Below are 19,284 nucleotides of genomic sequence, written 5' to 3' on the forward strand. Positions count from 1 at the left end.
AGCAAGAAGGGGAACTGAGGTGGCAGCGGGGAAGGTAAGGCGAAGGGGAAGGCGCTGCCCATCAGCTGACAGCAATGAAACGCCACGGAGGGTCAGGCAGGGTCTCGGGGAGCAGCAGTGAGAAAAGGAAGCCCACAAAGGCAGGGAAAGGTACACGAGGGCATGGCCCAGAAATAGCAGAGCTGCCCGCAGGCAACGTACGGGCCTTGGGCACTGAAACACTTCTACAAAGAGCTGAGCAAATGAAGCCAGGTGGGGAAAGGCTCCCCAGGCACTTCCACACCCCATGGGATGGGGGCACAGGAGCTACACCTCACTTCCCCCCCCCCCCCCTTGAGCACCCATGCCTTGCGTTCTCCTCTCAGAGCAGTGATTTATTTAAAGTGCACACTGACCCACTGAACAACAGCCACGCTACTGTTCAATACTTAGCTGGAAGGGCATTAGGCATTCGCGTTAATTGTGCGTGACAGCACTCACCTGAAAGCTGTGTTTTAAGAGGAAAGGAGCAGAGGCTTCTGTTATTTTAAGCACGAAGCAAACAATGAGTAATTATACCCTAGGCAATTGAACAATCGACTGTTGGGACAGAAAAGCTGGCCTGGGGACTGGGGTTTTGAGCTTGTTGACTTGCTCTCAACGCATCTTGTGCAACAGCAGCTTTGTTTGCACCACAGCCTTTCCAGGATAAATCTTTTCGTTTAAATTCCCCGAACAGGCTTCCTCCAGAGCTCCGCAGCAGTGCTGCTGACACTTATCAAAGCTGAAGTCACCCACGCGAGATTTTAGCCGAGCTTGGCACTGAGAATACTGCTGTGGTGCAAGCACGCTCCCTCCGCAATGTTTACTGAATTCTTAAGTTCTCCACTCATTTCACAGCCGACAGCTGGTTTATATTAAAGGCACAACCCTCGGCTAGTCCGTGAGCTGGGGAACACAAGGCTGTCTGAAAATGGAAGGGGAAAAAAAAAAAAAGATAATCGAGAAAAGGCTTAAACAGCACTGGAAGTGCAAAACAGGAGCCTGAGAGCAGCCAAGAGGGATTCTTACTGAAGCAGTGCCGCTCATTTCCCTCTCACACTCTCCTATATTGGGGTGCAAAAGCAAAGGGTGGAGAGTAAAACCAATTTAGACCTGCAAAACTCCACCCCAGTTCCTAACTGCAGTTGAACGGAGAGCCATTTGCCTGTTAACAGAGGGCCATAACTGAAAAAGCCAGTTCCCCTGCTCCCACGTAAACCTGTTCACGTCCTGTACATCTGCCAGACCACCACGTGTGCAGCAACAACACGGGTTCAGACGCAGTTCCTATGGATACACATGTAGGAACAGGTCCATGCTTCCAAGCTGCACAGCCTTGTGAACATGAAACCTTTTCCCACAGCGGTTTTTGGGAGACGGCCGCCAGCCAGCCAAGCCTGGAAATTACCACTCCTGGCATGCTCGGTGGCTCTGGCTCTCTTTTAAAGCATCCGGGCAGCACTCTCACTTGCCTACAATTTCCTTCTAAATGCACAAAGATGGTCACCTCACGCTTGTCCATTTAAGCAGCTCTGCCTTTGCTGGCAGAGATCAGAAACCAATTTGCCTTGGAATCCTGCAGGGAAAAAAACGCTTTTGTATTAGCAGCGATACAGCCACCTTTTAGATGCAGAGCACATCACCAGTGAAACATTTTGATTACAATGAGCCAACAGTTCCCTGTTAGAGGCACACAAGCGAACGGGAACATTAAACAATGCCAAAACATTACATATGCCGGCCATCAGCTGATCGCTGTCACATTTAGCTGGCAGTCACAGCGCCCTCTGAAATTGTGACCTGCTTAAAAAGGGAGGCTCGGTGAACAGTGCAGGGCCGTGAAGCGACAGCCGTGATTAAAGAACGGGTGCAGGAACAGAGAGAGCTGCTGCCAGGCGCCGACATACCTTGAGCAGCAGGTTATTTTGCATGCAGCCAGGGAGATGAATCCATTCCTGCTTTCATCTGCGCTTTGTTCGAGGATTCCAGCTGTAGGTATCGCCTTGGGGAGGGAAAAACTCCGCAAGGACGAAGCTTGGAAACTGAAGCTGACAACGAGCACCACAGCCTTCACTAGTACTACAGAGATCTGAAGAGCCAAGCCAGGAAACACACCCAAGGAAGGTGAAAAGCGGGCGTTGGCATATTTCTACTTAAACCCAGCGCAAACTGAACGTTTTGCAGCACTAGAACTCAATCCACCGCACAGCTTAAAGTGTATGTGCTCCCTGCTCTGGTAGGAACGGGGAAAGAGTGCTTTATGACAGGGACAGCACAAAGCTATCAGAACCTGAAAGAAAAGCTTATTCGTCGTGTTTCTGCTGGGTTTGCAAAGGAAAGAACAGGGTATTTCCAATGACCGTGGCCAATTTGCAGATTTTATATCCAGCAGCACAAAACCGACCTTGTCAGCTTTGCTCCTGCTTCCTAAAGCTGCTCTGAAACCAATCGCAAAGAGAGAGATAGGACTGCTGTAGGGGAGAAAACAGAGCCAGGCTTCCCTTCGTGAGGATGCCAAGGCAGTCTAGAAATGCACTCGAGCACCTTGAACACCTCGCACACGCTTTCCTCCCCAAGCAAGGATGCTGCGAGCTGGAAGCCCTGACTGAAACTCCGGTTACATCACCCTCATCTGCAGAAGCTTCGTTGTCTTGGAGCAGTCACCCCAGGGGAAGCTTTACCGCAAGGGGAAGGCAAATCAGCCTCTAGATGGGGTAAATATATTTGCTGTTCTCTGCTCTCAGCTTGCTTAAACCCCACTCAAAAGAAGTTTTCTTCCAAGCAGGTTTTTTTCCCCAGTTACGCCACATGAAGTCCTTTATCCTGCCCACTGCCAGCAATGAGAGATGAGACTCCACACGACGTCATTTCGAGTATCATTCAACAGCAATCTCTTCTGCAAGAAGAATTAAGCTGTACTTTCAGCTGCTGCAAACCTGAGTTTAATACTACCATCCAGATGCTGCAGGAAGGAATATCTTGGCTGCCCTTCTTACGTGCCGTGCGGGACAGACAAGCACCACACGACAAGCGAAAGGCAAAGCCCACATTTTGGCCGGCCAACCAGCAAAGGAACACCAGTTCTCGCTATTCACACACTGCTCCTAGTAAAAAAACTAAATAAAAATGAGGCAGAGGTACCCGAAGAACACAGTCACCTCTTACCCGTCGTGACATGAGGGAACACCTCCGGGCTTGCACGAGGCTAAAAGAGCAATAGCTGCCCTGTTATCCGTGCCTAAAGCCATTCAGCACACGTTCAGCCATGGCAGTGACTTACCACAAATAGGCACATCGGCCACTGTCGGCGGAAGCTTGTTTTGGTTTTCTGTTATTAAAATAAACTCCGTAGACACTGAACTACTTACTCTATGCAACCCCGCATGCCCTCCGTTGGAAGGTTTCATTTAAGATATTTGCTAGATTCAGAAGAAAACTTTGATGTCTGTTTTTTTCCCCCCACGCTTTTCTTTTGATTTCGAAAATTCTCCTTCTGCAATTCGATAATTGCTTTGAGCAAGGAGAGGGCAGCTGCGGGACATCTCAAATATTTTCTAATGTTTATTTTTAAAAGTTAAATTTCTGGCCCAGCGATCTTTTTTATTGCTTTAGCACTCAGTAAGAGTTATAACGTTAAAATAAATCTGGGTTAAACAAACAGTTTGATTCGAAAAGTAAACACAGACATCCTTCCTGTTAGCTCCCTTCAATAATCATAGTTTAAATGATCACGGCACTTAACGCGGGCTAAAAATAGGAAGCTCTGCTCACAAGTTTAATTGCCATCATTAAAGCAGCGGAGTTCTGAAGCTGAGTGTTTGACCAACACTGCTGGGAGACAGCGAGAAGCAAGGTGGGCTGCAGCCTTCAGGGCTGGTGCCCGCGGGCAGAGGTGACCACGCAGCGTGACTCCACGCCGTGCCCGGCACCCATCCCATGGCTGCGGGCTCGGTGCTCTCCCATGCATCTCACCTGGCTCCCGGTGAACTTTTGGCTATTTCGCCAGCTGCCCCGGGCTGCTGACTTGCCCTGCTTGCTACCTCATCCTCCCGGTTTTACCGGCAGTAACCATCTCTGCTCTGCTACGGCTGATACACAAATTACACACCCTTCAGCCCGGGGATCAATCCCCGGCTGTCTCTCTGCCCGAGCTGCTTTCCAGTATAGCTACTATGCCCTCTGTTAGCAATCCAAGCCCTTTAAATAAAACAAATAAACCGCGGTACAAAGTCAAGCGCTTTGGAGAAACCATTCTACCAACTGTGCTTCCATCAGCTGGGCCATAATCTTGACAAACCTGTCACAGTTTACACTTGCCTTCCAAAGGGCCAATCTACTTTCATCAGTATATGCATTTAGCTGCTAAATCTTCTTCCCCTGAATCACAAATTAACTCTTACCATTAAAATTGCACAGACTCCACGTCAGGCTAATGACTTTAAAGTCTCCTCGGTCTCCTGTTACCCTTTTAAAACACCAGAAGTACTCTCTCTTAATCTTCTTGCGGTACTGATTCAGTCACAGCCACATTAACATAGTGCTCTCACGTTACAGCCCTAGTGAGCCTTCCTTGCTTGCACTCCCTTGCCCTGGGTGTCAGAAGTCATCCACCACTGCAACACCAACAACGTGACGTTCACAGCACAGCTTCTCACAGCGTTTCCAAAACCCAAGGATTTCTAAGGGAACCGTGGTAGAAGCCCATTGATTAATTTCACATCCTGATACGGTTGCCAAAATAACATGACCCACCCTTCAGGCCTGCAAGGATAAGGTAAATTAGCTGTAGCCTCCTAAAGGAGCATCACAGTAGCACGGTGCCTTTAGAAGGAAACTGGGCTCAACAGGCAGGACAGGACCCTCATTAGCGCAGAAGTCTTGCTTGGGTGTACCAGGCCTCTTGCTTGTGCCACAGCAGCAGATCCTGCAGAGGAAATGATGCCACCGTCATTAATTTTCATTAAAACCCCACAACGTTGCTTTCAACAAAAAGGAATCCATATTAGCACATCCTGGAGAAAACCTACAGACTCGCCGTGATGACCTGGGGCTGCATTTGCAGAGAACTAGATTCCTGGCTAGGCAACTCCAAGCCATTTATAGCATGAAAGCAAGTCATCTTCTGAAATGAGCTGGTCGTAAGTAGGCCATTGATCCTCTCTGTGTAAGAACAGGCCGGATGTAGATGTGGGGATATCGGAGGCAAAAAGGACTTCCAGAAGGAAAAGCACATACTGGATGCCGAGGAGTTGTGCTGATGTTGAAGCTCAGTTTAGCTTGCGCAGCACAGCATCACACCAACTGACAACACAGCCCCTGGTTATAGTCACTGGTATGACCAGAGGAACCCAGAGCAGCCAGCTGAGAAGAAAGGACGGAAAGCTTTGGGATAACACTGAGAAGATCCTGATCTCCACAAAGACATCTTCACTCCGGGGGTGACTAGAAAGTCCTTGTGGTACCAGCAGTTACCCAGAACCACCCCTAAATTGGGAAATTTAGGTATACCGGAACAAGCAGAGCTCTACAATTTATACAGCCCCTAAGCAGAAGAGAGACTTATGAGAATTACAAAGCAGCAGTGATTAATAATAATGCAGTAATTAATAATTCAGACATAAGCTATCAAAGCAGAACAACTGAACCCAGGGGCCCAAGTGATGTCAGAAGGATGGTGTTGCACTGAAATTGAGTTCGAGGAGACCCACACAAAACTCGGATATAACCCGAAAGCAAACGGTCTGCAGAGTCTGAGGCAAGCGTGCTCAAGCAGAGTTCTCTGAGAGAAACGTGGGGAACTTGAGAAAAACGCTCAGGGACTGTAGGATGACATAGCATGAAGCAAACGCAGCAGAAAAGTGCTGTGCTCTATTACAGAAAATCCAGAGACTCACAGGAAGATTGGATCCGAGGAAAGAAATTTTAGATCATATAGAAAGATCTGCAGCAGAATGCTACGAGTCCCAAGAGATGCTTGAAAGAGTTTTGTGTTTTCTATTTAACACAAAAACCAAATTCAGTGATGAACACGATGGAAACAGACAGGCTTCAACGGTACACACTGAAGCACAGAACTGTCAGGCACGTATCAACACGATGGCCTCACAAATCAGTAAGACAAGAAAAAAAAAAGAACACTAACAAAATACACCTAATAACTCTTCCACATTGCAGGGAGTCTTGCTATTTCAGCTGTATGAATTACACATCTTTGAAGAAAAGAGGGAGATGAGCATAAGGAAAGAGAAATTTAAGAGGTGCAATCCCCAAAACTGGTTAACCTGCAAGCAGCTCAGAGGCACTCGCAGTCATAAGCTGTCCACGTGGCCGACAACGACGCCTGCCTTTGGACCCAGCCGCTGAGTTGCCATTCATGGGACAGCCAGCCAGACGTGTGGCAGTAATTACACAATCCCAGTTTTGACAGATCCTAGCAAAACATTACTGTGTATCCTCTTCAAAGAGGATTGTAGCAAAAACAGATAAATAAACAGAAAACCACACAGCAAGTTGTTTGTACACCCAGATGAGGAACCGTGGCTCAACCTGTACTCACTGTGAAAGAAGGCACGGGCAAGAAACTGGAAACCATTTTATAGCTCCTTTGTGAACTTTGCCCAAGAACAACTGCAAAAGCAGAGACTACTCAGCAGGAAGGTGGAATTGGTGAAAAGGTTACGTGACCGCTGAGACTTCCCCATACAAGCAGCACCTCTTCTCCTTGAAGAACGCTAGCAAGGTTTGACCTTAAGACAGCAACTGAAGGGAAAAGATGGCACAAAACTTAATGGGAAAAAGATTCTTAAGGAACATACAGTAAAAATTCAGCCGTATCAGAGGGAACGGCACCAGACTGCAGCAGCAGCCTTCAGCCTCGCAGTCTTCATCATTTTACTGTATTAAAAGAAAAAAAACAAAACACAAAAAGTACTGTAAGACTTCTCCCTTTCCAGAGAAAGGCTGAGAAAACTGTGCACGAGGCAAGCACAGGTGATTACAGTCAAACTGAAATTACACCAAATTGTCGTACGTTCAGACAAAAAGAGATCTAGCTTGTGGGATCCATGGGTTGGACGGCCAGAGGAAGGCTGCCAAAAATACACCTTGCGGGGACTTGAGCCAGGAATAGGGGCCAATAAGGGTGAAGACAGCCGAGATAAGTGAAGAGACAGGCTACAGGACAGCAGGCTTCTCCAGAGATGCAGCAGCAAGACAAAAATATCAAGGTACAGAGCTTACACATATGGGGTTTGCAGCTTATCACTGCTTCACAGCACAGAAAGAGACAGAACTAGGTTTTATCATTAGCAGCGTAGGAGACTATGGAATGACAATTAAAAACTTCAGGTCTATAGTCTGACTATCGACTGGGACTAATGAGGTACAAATAAGGACTAAGGCATGGGAGGGAAGGGTAATATTCATATGACTGTTTGCCTCCAGGATCAGGGTTCAGCAGAAATGAGATAGGAGAATTTGCTTTGATACCAAAGTCATTATTAAAAGCTTGCCTGGCTTTCTTTATTCTCCTTGCTCTCGCATAAAGGCTTTCTATACCTAAGGCTATTCAAACGCATTTCCTCAGAACATCACGGCCACCGATCACAAAAACGGGTTACAGCAGCGGCCTTACAACCACCCTTCAAACACGAACCCGCTGTGATTGCTATCCCCAAAACACAGCGCTACCTTAATAACCAGCTAGTGGGTACTTTAAACCGCCAGGTGGAAAACGCATCATAACACCAATACTACAGGAATGGCTACCCACACAAAACATACATACCAGGGAATCCAGGTACCACATGCTGTTTCTTTAGCACCGGAATATTGCCTTTAATAGTTTCAGACAAAATGTGTCAGTTTCTTTAAAAAACTAACTGTTCACTGACTGTTGAAGCAGCTACCGCTCTTAGATAGTCATTATATCGTATTTACCACTATGTTTGGAAGAATAACAGAAACACCTGTATTTGTTCCTTTCCGTTTGTAAACCACTTAAGAAAAGCCACATTAACTCCAGCATGCACTCACCTAAACCACATAAATCTCATTTATCAGATACCCATCTCCATTATATGCACACGCGCACACACGCTCTTTGTAACAGTAGTTCAAATGCACGGCCACCTCTTCAGAATGAATTTCAGCTCTCGGATGAATGAGCACAGCGTGATGATATGTCTGAACCAAAACAGAGGGACAAATACGGTGCTAGTGAAAAATAAAAAATACTGTTGAAAGAATAAGTAGTGCTTACATTTGCTGTTACAGTGCTATTTAGCCTCTGCTGAGGCACTGGACACAAACAGAAAGCCCTGCTGGGGAAGTGCACATGCCCTGGTCACCACTGCAATTACAAACCCTGATGCTGCTGCCCCCGTAGCCCTCCACGCTCCACAGCCACAGGATCTGCCACGGACACCTCAGGCTACTGGGGGGTTGGTTTGCTTTTCTAAACAGTGGTTCATGTCATTTTCAAAGACGAGATGAAAAGCCACATCCAGAGAGACCTACCTAACAGCTGTATGAAATGCAGGCAGCCCCAGTTCCCCTGAACACAGAACCCACAGCCACAAGAAGTGCTGATTTTAATCATCTCAACAACAAGTATGTTGCTAGGAATAGCTTGCTGCAGTACTAATCCCCAGCTCCCTATACCACATCACCTCCGCCATCCCAGCAACCTCGCCTCAGCCAGTTTTCACCTCTTTCCAGCTTCCGTGAGCTGGGAAGTAAAACCGAAGAAGCATGCTGAAAAACAGCAACGCAATCAAATATTCATTTTATATCCAGTGGTATAATGAACACTGCAATAACAGCGCAACTTTGCATACTAAAACAGGAGGATCCAGGTGATCATACTGCAATTTGTTGGCTACATAACTGATGACTGTCAGAATACCACCCCCAAGGGAGGTCTGTTGTATATGTACCCTCCTCTTGTGCTCTACCTGAAACACCCACTGCTACCTGCTGCCAAAGGTGAGACAGGGGGCTAGGCAGCCGTATGACCTGACTCAGGGTGGTTGTCCTGGACAACACCGTTAATCTCTGGGCATCATACCCTCTTCTGCCTAGACCTCCTGTTCCTGCAGGCTCAGGTTCATACTTCAGCGGTGTATTTGCTATCCTGCAGAAAACATAACCAGAGGGTATTAGCAGACCCAGACGTCTTGCCTGCAAAACACCATCTGAAGGCTCACGGGATGAAGCAGTCAAAGGAGGTCCATTGAAAGTCAGTAAGAAGGACAAAATACCAGGAGAGCAGAAAAAAGTAACAGAAGTATATAAGCAAGTGATTGTTCCACTTTGCGCTCTTACTCGGTTGCAAACAAACACCATTTTTGCAACACTGCACAGCATGGTCGCTGAGATTTTATTTATTTTTTATTTATTTAAATGTGGAAGAGGGAAAGCGTGCTCCAAACAGATAAGGCTTTCCTACAACACCAAGAGTTTGATAAACACTGCTGTATAAGGAATACAGGACTAAACAAACAAACAAAAAGAGGTTCAAAACGCATACAGGACTTCAAGGATTTCTGAAACAGGCTTCAAAGGCTCAACACAGAGAAAAGTAAGGACAACTTGCCTGCTGACCATTTTTAAAAGCGCTGAAGGAGAAATAAATGCAAGAAAACTTTCCACAAGGAGCATATTTTCCCTGCTTTTAGTTTGGCCTTCCCAATGCTGCATTTCTAATGGCTGTGCTGTGCCTGGTGACCGCTTCCACCAAGTACCTGCCTGCCAGACCATGCCAACAGCCTGCCCTGCACGCTCAGGACCTGTTCAGAGCCCGCCACCGACGTAGCGCTTCTGCTTCAGTAAGAAGTACTTCGACGCTATTTGCGATGTTGAAGAAGCGATCAAGCCATCACTTGATTACCACTAGTCCTAGAAGTTATCCACTTCAACAAACAGAATAAATATGCTGAGTTTTTAAAGTTATTATAAAAGCAGAGCACTGACAGAGTCTGATCTATTGCACAGTCATTAAAACGGAGAGATCAACCCAGCGCCATTTTCAATTACCAAAAGCTCGTCATAACACGAACAGAGCGCTCCCAAAGGTTTACCCCCAGGGCATAAAAACAAATAGCTATTACCCATCAAGATTAATAACAACTCTTTAAGGGCTCTGTCATTGAACACGACAAAAATCTACATCATCAGCAGGAAAATGTTATCTTCAAATGTTAAATTTTGTCTAAGAGAACAGAAAGAGTGTCTGAAAATTTACCAGAGGAGCAGCCACGTGAACTCATTTTCTAGAAATCTGTCGACTGCTTTTGGATGTTTATAGGCTGCTGTATTCCTGAAGCACAGCAATTTGGCATCAGCCACCCAAACCACACAGCTACCGCGATCATTAAATATTCTTCACACTTAGGAAAAACGCAACCGAAGGAAAAGCACTGTGCTGGCGCCGAGGTGCCTCAAGGGTTGCGTCTTTTTCCTCCCTACCCTTCGAAAGCATCAGTGAGTCTTCACATCCCCCTGAAATGTTGCATGAAGGCGGCTCCAGCTTAGAAGCATCTTCTCTTGTGACAGATTTTTGTTTGTACCGAGGGGCACAAGCGTTCTCCTAGCACAACAGCGTAAATATCTGCAAAATGTTAAAAACACTAACGCAGCTAGACACTTTACTTGTGCAGCCACGTAGATAAGCTTCCTCTACCCTCACCTAAATCCCACTCGCTGTTTTTTTTTGTTGTTGTTGTTTTGTTTTTTTTTTACAAAAAAAAAAGCAAAGCCCACACACCTCCCTGCCTGACAGGACTCCGTGCCCAAGGGACTCTACCGGGCCGTGTGCAGGTACCAACCCCAGCCCCTCCCGGCCCTCAGCGGCCAGATCTCTAATTAATTCTCAAATTAACGACACCCCGAGACCCCCGAACACCACACACCCCCCCGGGGCTCCCCTCAGGGCCGGCCCCATCCCGGGGCACCGCGGCAGGGCAGCGCCCGGCGCCCGGTCAGGGCACCCCCGGGGGAGGCACGGCGCTCGGTGCCGGTGCCGCTCGCCCCGGTGCTCACCTGCCGAGCGGTCGCTTCATGCCCGTGTCGGCGGCGGCGGGCAGGCGGAGGCTGTGCCTCAGGCTGCAGCCTTTGTCGAGCGGCGCGGGCGCGGCGGCGGCGCGCTCATGCTCCACCGTGACCGACTCGTTGCGTTTCCTCATGCCGGGGAGGAGGGGGGCGGCGGTGATGGTGGTCCGGGACGGCGGAGACGGCAGCAACGGCTCCCCCCGAGCAGCCGCCGCCGCTCTCTCAGCGCCGTGTTTGCCCCAGCTCCGCCCCCGTTAATCTCCGCCTCCGGAGCCGGGCCGAGGACAAAGGCGCCGCTCGCCCGCACCGCGGATGGCCGCCGCCCCCTCTCCGCGCCGCCATCTTTACTGCGGGCACTGCGCGCCCGCCGCCATTTTGTTGGCGGCCTGAGGCGAGGCCCCGGGTGGGCTCGGTTCCAGGCGGCAGCATGGTCAAGTGTCCTCTGAAACATAAATCAGCCTTAGCAACGTTTAAGATACAATTGCCCCCCTCATATGTTCCCTCTAGCCCTCTGGGAAGCTTACAGTAGCATATGAGAAAACATCTTTATGTGTTGATCTCTTCATCTCCACAGACATGCAAAGGCGAGGCTATGTTGCCACAGAGCTCCCCTACGCACATGGCAATTTTCCACTGCAATGATTACCGGCCAAAAAGGGAACAAATAAAACGTCCGTTCCGGTACCAGCAATAGCTAGTGACTAAAATATCCGTATTCTAGCAATGCGCTGCAGAAAACTGACATGCTTACATACCCCATTTCCTACTGCCGCTGCTGCGTCCTGAATGCCAAGCTGGTCCATCGAGGTACCTTGTATGTTCTCGTAAAGTGAAAAAGTGGAAAAATTCCCAGAAAACAGACCTCTTCAGACCTCAGCTATCATACATCCATTTCTTCTGTATTGCTGCAAACTGATCCCATACCTGGAACATACCTGGAGATTCCAGGTAAATACGGCATTATAATCCCAGGAGCAAAATCAGGACCAAAAAGGAGGAAGCTGTTGCTAAAATACAAGCCTCAGCTATCTTAGCAGTATGGATAGCTACCAGAAATTGCTCTCTAATATGCTGATGTCTGCTTTGTTAAGACCCTGGAAGTTTCTCCTAACATTTGTGACCTTTTAGGGATTTTCTCTCAGCCAAAGCATAATTTCTAAAACTTTCAGGCAGGCTTTTGGAAATATCAGTGATTCTTGTGCATGCTTTGAACAGCAAAGGAGAGTGTCCTTTTTTTCCCTCAGCTTTTGCCTTATTCCCTGCATCTCGTTGGGAAGGCTCGCAGCTGCAATTGGGATTGTTAGCCATGTGTTCGGACATGTGGTGACAGCAAGTCGTGAGTGGCAATCATTCCTCAAGCCGGCACTTCAAAAGCTGTATCGGGCTCCTTGGGAGTGACAGGGCAGTCCTGTGAAGACAGAGCTGCAAGCTGCCTGACAGGTTTTGGTATGAGGAGGATGGTCTCAGGTGTCATAAATCCTCTGGAATGTCTGAGAAAATTTATTACCAGGAAGGTCAAGTAAGGAAGATTACTTGAAAGTCTATATTTATGGCATGGGTCCTAATAACGACTGGCATTCTCTCTGTGCTAGAAAGAAGGTAAGCAAATATTTTCTTGTAGTGACCTTAAGCCATTCTCAGCATTTCTGAAGGCTTCCTTAACTAGGTACAAGTATAAACAGGCATTTGTTTGGTCTCTCCCATCATATCAGATTGTTAAGATTTAGGAATCACCACGTCATCTTTTGTTTTGTTTTGTTTTGTTTTTTGTTTTTTTAAAGTGTAATGTCTGCTGTACTGCTAGTACATAATTTATAGAATATGAGAGAGGTTCTCCCATTTGGGATCAGTACTTATCCTTCTTACCTATTGTAAGAGATGAATGTGGCATCATAAATTTGCCCACTCACAGAAATCAATGCACAGCATCCATTCTTAATCCCAACCTGTGGACTTGATGGGAGTGGTCAATGCAAGGGTCACCTACAAACCATACTTCTGCTGCTGTTACAGGCAAGCTAGGGTGAAATTTTACTGTCTGCGGTCACCAAATACTTCATCTGAACAATGCAAAACAGCCTGGGGAATGTGCTGCCACAGGATTTCTTAGCAGCCAGTAACTCCGTGTGGTTCTACAAAGAGAATATGTACAGGAAGAACAGGAAAATCCAGTCAGAGAAAAAGTTGAGAAAGAATTTGATATTTCTTAGCTCAGGGCACAAACGAAGATTATAGTAGAGCTCTAGTAGAAACTATCCCTGTGGGCAAGGACACCTTCCGTATAGTTTCTGCGTGTCTGGAATGATCTGGAAGAGGTGTGGATACAGGCCATAGGGCAAGGACACAGCCTGCTGGACTGCAGCTATGCCAGTCTCCTTCCTACCCTGTATTTTCCCCAGGCAGCTGCACCTGAAGATGGAAAGCAAAGGACAGCAACTGAGCACAGATCATAAGTAATATTAGCAAGAGAAGGGATGATAGATATGTTTGGCTGTGGATGAAGCTCTTAAAGGTCTCCACAAAGGACAAAACCCAGAGAAGAAGACACTGAAGGAACACAAAAAAAGCCAGGAGAAAATTCTGGTGAGAAGACTACTGGGGGATAAGTCTCTGGAAAGCACAAGGCTATTCAAAGCAGCAGAGCAAACAGAAAAGGCAAGGACAAAGCCACAGCTGAGGATGAGGTGCTTGAAAGGGGGCAAAAGCCAATGAGAAGAGACTTAAAGCAGAGCACAAGGAGACTACACTGCCAAGAAAGGCAGCAGTACCTCTGAAAATCTACAGAGACCTGCTAGGAGGACAGACACCCACAGCTTTCTGTTCCTCAAGCTGCTCCTCTCTGGGAGGACAAGGAGGACAACCTGATGCTACAAGTAAATTACGCTCTTTTCTTAAGCATCAATCAAGACAGAAATGCTTTAGCTTAAGTTGTTTGCGCACGTTCGTGCTTGATGGGCAGCGTGAGGGCTTTGCAGCACCACAGCTGGCTCCCACTGCAAGTGCCTGGAAGCAACCCCACACATACTACCTCCATCACTGGAGCATTTGCAGCACTTCAGGAATTGCTGGGCTGCCAGCAGGCATCAGGGAATTCTGTCGAGGCACATGCAAAGCTCAGCTGACCTCTGGAAAAATATTTTTCCCCAGGTATGGCTGAATAAATACCATTTATACAGTTCAATGTCATCTCTGCTTACAGCCTCGCTGCCAAACTTGTAAGCGTGACTTTGCTGGGTGTTTTGTCTTTGTCATAATGGGGAAGGCATTGCTGTATATAATAGACTCAAGGAAATTTTCCACGTGTGTCTAGCTAGGTTTGTTTAACTGGTGAGTTTGAAAACATTGACCCCGTGTTTAGCTTTCTTCAATAGAGAAGATTGATGGGAATCTTCTACCCAGATGTATTGTTATTTGTTCCAGACGCAAAAGGCATTCAGGGTACTTTGATAAAGCCATAGGCTGATCCTAGGTCACATTTAGCTCCTTCCTCTGCAGTGCAGTATGCATTTCCAAGGGCACGGGACAGTTCTGCAGAATCCAGATGACAGAGGAAAACACAAACGCATCTCAGTCCAGCTCTCGCAGGCAGTCTGCTGGCCAGGTGACAGAACTACAGCCTGGAACAGCCAAGCTCAGTCTCATCAGCTGGGTTCCTGGCGAAGCACAGGAGAACTCAGCATTTCCTTTGTCCCACTCCAAGCTAGGCCTGGGAAGTTGTAAGTTAAGAAGTAAACCATCTGGGAATCATTTCTACTTACCTGCCTGCTTGGGTAATATTTCAATCTGTGTGTTTGAAGATGTCCAAAAGAATTCTCTCCACAGTTTTCTCCTTGCTGACCACCTTGCCTGCCAGTGCCAGTGCTCCTGCTGAAGCACCTCTGGCACACCCCTGTGCCTCATTTTACTCCCCACTGATGCATCACGTCCCATCTGAGAGTGTGCCCTGTGCCTGTGGCTGCTGCGCAGCGCCGAGCTTGCACAGCTGGAATTACACCGACAGCCTGTAAATATCCATGCTTAAGTTCAAAGAGCTATTTCCCATCTCCCAGAAGTGCTGGCACTCCAGAACCCCTGTGTTCTGGAGTAAGTCTGTGGTTCTGAGAAATTCAGTGCCACAAAGTGGGACCTTTGAAGCAGACACCTGTCTGTCACCTAGTGAAGGGACATGCTCAAGGACATAGAGTAGGGCCAAGGACGCACTACGGGTTTCCCAGTAACAAGCTCACGTACTCACACAAAGCAGGCTGCAGACAAAATGTTCATCTGCTTGAAGCCAGAGTTATCCATACCACAGGCTTAGCTAAAGTGAGCTGGAGTTTTTTTACCTCTTGCACCAGCCAACAGTCAGCAAGCACCTCAAAACACAACTTTGAAAAAAATCTCAACTTTGTTGACCCTACTCTCTTACTACAGCAAAAAAATGTATCTTGCTCTGCAACAACATATCTGTCTGCTTCTGCAAATGTCTCACACCCTGCAATATGAATTTTGGAAGTGCCCAAATGTCAGTGGCTGTAAAAGTGGCTTGGCCCCTTCTAAGACAGGACAGATGTCTCCTGGTGTTGCTGCAAGCCATCAGTCTCATTGCTTCAGTAACGGAGGATATGTGGCACTGAAACCACGCAGATCAAAATACACATCCTGCGAGAGGCTGCTGAGGACTAGCTAAGCTGTTTGTGGGCTCCACTGGAGCAAGTCATGATGTGCTGCTCTGCTGTGAGGGATTAGCTGACCGGTGGACCATCACAAGGTGCAGGTGTGTCATTCATACGCCTTGTTCCTCACCTCGGTTTTCAGTGAACCTCTTCCAGATGCTACAGATATGCCAAATTTATCTCCAGGAAGACGAGTCCACGTAGTGCTGAAGCCTGCCAGCCCTGCCACCTGGCTGCCTCCCCCAGCAAGTGAGGGTTGCTCTGTGTGGGGATGGGGAGAGACAAGGCCTGTCACCCACGGGTCGGGGAGCTTGTGGGCAATGCAGCATCATCCTGGAAACAAGTGGGCTGCTCTGTGCAGCAGTCGCCTGTAGATGGCTGTAGTCCCACGTGGCACTGAGGTAGGCTGCAAGGGAACGCTTTGCACCAGGTCAGCAGCCGCAAGGAATCTTTCTGACCTTCGCTGGCTTCAGGGATAGCAGGCCCCTGAGGCTGGAGGGAATGTCTGGAGTAAGGAAGAGTCATCGCTGGGAGAAGAGCATCAGGCCGAGGAACATTGAAACAAAGTGGACAGAGACAAGTCCACAGGACGTGGTGGCGCACACACGTGAGTGCTGAGGGAGCTGGCTGATGCCCTTACAAAACCACTCTCAATGCTCTGTGTAAGATCATGGTGATGAAGAGAAGTTCCTGAGGACTGGAAGAAAGCTCATCTCACTGCCCCCTTCAAGAAGGGAAAAAAGGAGGATCCAGGGAACTACCGACTGGTCAGCCTTTTCCTGATCCCTGGGAAGGTGAAGGAGCGAGTAATGCTGGAAAGCGTTTGAGATGCATGGAAGGCAAGAAGATGATCAGGAGTAGTTGTCATGGATTTATGAGGGAGAAATAATGCTAAGGCAACCTGGTGGCCTTCTACAATGAGACGACTGGTTTGGTGGGTGAGGGGAGAGCAATGTATGTTGCTTCTCTTGACCTGAGAAGGGCTTTCAACACTCCAGTGAGAGCATCACAGACAAACTAATGAAGTGTGGGCTATATGAGTAGACGGTGGGGTGGTCTGAAAAGTGGCTTAATGGCCAGGCTCAGAAGGTTGTGCTTAGGTGCACAAGGCCCACCTGGAGCCAGCTGATAGTGGTGTAGCTCCAGGGTTGATCCTGAGGCCAATACTGTTTCGCCTCTTTGTAAATGAACTGGATGATGGGTCAGAGTGCCACCTCAGCAGGTCAGCAGATGCTAGAAAACTGGGAGGAGAGGCTGATACACCAGGGGGTTGTGCTGCCATTCAGAGGCAACAGGGCAAGCTTGTGACATGGGCAGAGAGAAGCCCCCTGAAGCTCACCAAATGGAAGTGCAAAGTCCTGCCCCAGGGGAGGAACGAGCCCAGGCACCAGCATGTGCTGGAGGCTGACCAAGCAGGGACACCTTCTACTAGACCAGGTAGCCCGAAATCGCATCTGACCTGACCTTGAACACTTCCAGGAATGGGGAACTCAACTTTTCTGGTCAACCTGTTCCAGTGCCTCACCACCCTCATAGTGAAGAATTTATTCCTAATATCTAAGTCTACCCTCTTTTAGTTTAAAGTCGTTCCCCATTGTCCTGTCACTACATTCCCCAGTAGACTTCCTCTCTAGCTTTTTTGTAGGACCCCTTTAGATACTGGAAGGCCACTGTAAGGTCTCTCCAGAACCTTCTCTTCTTCAGGCTGGGCAACCTCAGCTCCCTCAGCCTTTCTTCATAGGAGAGGTGCTCCAGCTCTCTGGTCATCCTCACAGCCCTCCTCTGGACATGCTCCAACAGGTCCTTGTCCTTCACAGAATCACAGAATCATCCAGGTTGGAAGAGACCCCCAAGATCACCGAGTCCAACCTCTGACCTACACTAAGAAGTCCTCCACTAAACCATATCACTAAGCTCTAAATCCTTGTGTTGAGGGCCCCAGAGCTGAACGCAGTGCTCCAAGTGGGGTCTCACAAGCCTTGCCCTGCCCTTGTCGTGCCCTAAGAAGATCGCACAGAGGAGAGGACAGCTAAAGCCCAGTCCGCCCTCAGGCAACATTGGCTCAATCTGGTAGGTTGATACACCAAAGGGAAACGGTTTTGACCAAAGAGCTGACGTCTAACTGAGTTTCTGCGATGCCCTGGGACAGCGTGCTGCCCTGAGGTGAAAAGCTGAGGAGGAAGCTGTGGCAGCCGGCCACCTCCCGAGGAGAGGAGGATGAAGCAGCAGCTCCCGTGCTTAAGCCCGAGATTTGGGTCTTCTGCGCCTTGAGGGGAGCAACGGGGCCGATCACAGACAGCACACTGAGACCTGGGGGCGAGTCCGGACAGCGGCGCCTCACGGCCGCGGGGCTCCGCTCAGGGGGCACCCCCTCCTCAGCGCCCCGCTCCCCCCCGCCTCCCCTCAGCACCACCCCCCGTAGCCCCACCCCCTCCCCCCTCCCCCCCCCCCCGCCATCCCCTCGTCCACCAATCACAAAATCCCCGCGCGCTGCGGCGGCGCGGCGGCGGCGCAAGCAGTTGCTAGGCAGGCTCCCGCCGCTGGCCCAATGGGAACGGGGAGCCGCGGCCGGGCCCGGGCGCAGGCGGCGGCGGCGGCGGGAGCGGAGCGGCAGGGGCCCGGCGCTCACCATGCCCTACAAGCTCAAGAAGGAGAAGGTGCGGCCGGGACGGGCGGCGGGGGCTCCCCGCACCCCCCCCCCACACCCCCCCCACACCCCGCCCCGCCCCGCCCCGCCGGCGGGGACCCTCCCGTTCCCCTCAGCCCCTTCCTCCCCCTTCCCCGCCGCGGCCCTCTTTCCCCTCTCAGCGCGGCCGTTGGGCGGGGGCGCGCGCACGCGGGGCTGCGGCCGGCAGGGGGCGGGGGCGCGCGCGCGGCGGGCGGGGCGGCTGGTGCAGGAGGGCGGCGGGGGCGCGCGGGGGCGGGGGCGAGCGTGGGGGGGGGGGGGGGGGGGGGATGTCGGTGCCCCCTCCCCCCCACCCCCTTTATCCAGCCCCCCCAGCGGGTGGGGGGGTCCTGGGAGGGGAGCACAAGGTGAAATCTGACCCCCCCCCCCCCCCCCCCCCCATTTCTTGTCGCCCCTCCAGGAGTCTCCGAAGTCAGCCAAAAGCGCCCCGAAGGCCGGCGGCGGCAGCGGGAAGGATGGCGGGGCAGAGAATTCGGAGGAGGTAAGGCTTCCGACAGGCTTCCACCGCTGCGCCCCTGCGCATCCTCGAGGGAGAGCGGCGTCTCTCGGTTGGGGGCGTCTCCAGCTGCCCTGCCAGCTAGCCCACCTCCTCGACGTCTTACAAAACCAGATCAGGAGCCGCCAAAGACTAAAGTTTAGGTGAAGTTAATTCCCTGTGAAATTTGGCCCAAAGGGAGTGACGGTAGCTGAGGAGGGGACAGGATGAGTCTCGTACCCCGCAGCCCTGCGAGAAGAGAGTTGGCACAAAGCTGATGGCGAGCGCTGCTCGCGGAGCGTGGTCAAGTTGGCTGCGGAGGGAGAGGAGCCACAGCTCTCAAGGAGGAGGAAGGCTGACAGACTGGAGCAGCTTCCTTGCTCCTGTCAAAGCGAAGC

At 49.8% G+C, this 19,284-nt stretch overlaps 2 protein-coding genes across 2 annotated transcripts in view; one reads left to right on the forward strand and one right to left on the reverse strand.

The window, feature by feature from the left end:
• Positions 1-11,450, reverse strand: part of ABHD12 (abhydrolase domain containing 12, lysophospholipase) — a 42,681-nt gene extending 31,231 nt beyond the window's left edge. Inside the window, exon 1 of the mRNA XM_035557593.2 lies at positions 11,062-11,450. Within this exon, the coding sequence (XP_035413486.1) occupies positions 11,062-11,204 (143 nt within the window). The 5' untranslated portion in view covers positions 11,205-11,450. The remainder of the gene's footprint in view (positions 1-11,061) is intronic.
• A 6,831-nt stretch (positions 11,451-18,281) lies between these two features.
• PPP2R5D (protein phosphatase 2 regulatory subunit B'delta) overlaps positions 18,282-19,284 on the forward strand; it is a 32,004-nt gene continuing 31,001 nt past the window's right edge. Inside the window, exons 1-2 of the mRNA XM_035556732.2 lie at positions 18,282-18,382; positions 18,812-18,892. Coding sequence (XP_035412625.1) covers positions 18,356-18,382; positions 18,812-18,892 — 108 coding nt within the window. The 5' untranslated portion in view covers positions 18,282-18,355. The remainder of the gene's footprint in view (positions 18,383-18,811; positions 18,893-19,284) is intronic.

The sequence above is a fragment of the Cygnus atratus genome, chromosome 3 (genome assembly GCF_013377495.2).
Source record: "Cygnus atratus isolate AKBS03 ecotype Queensland, Australia chromosome 3, CAtr_DNAZoo_HiC_assembly, whole genome shotgun sequence".
NCBI lineage: Eukaryota > Metazoa > Chordata > Aves > Anseriformes > Anatidae > Cygnus > Cygnus atratus.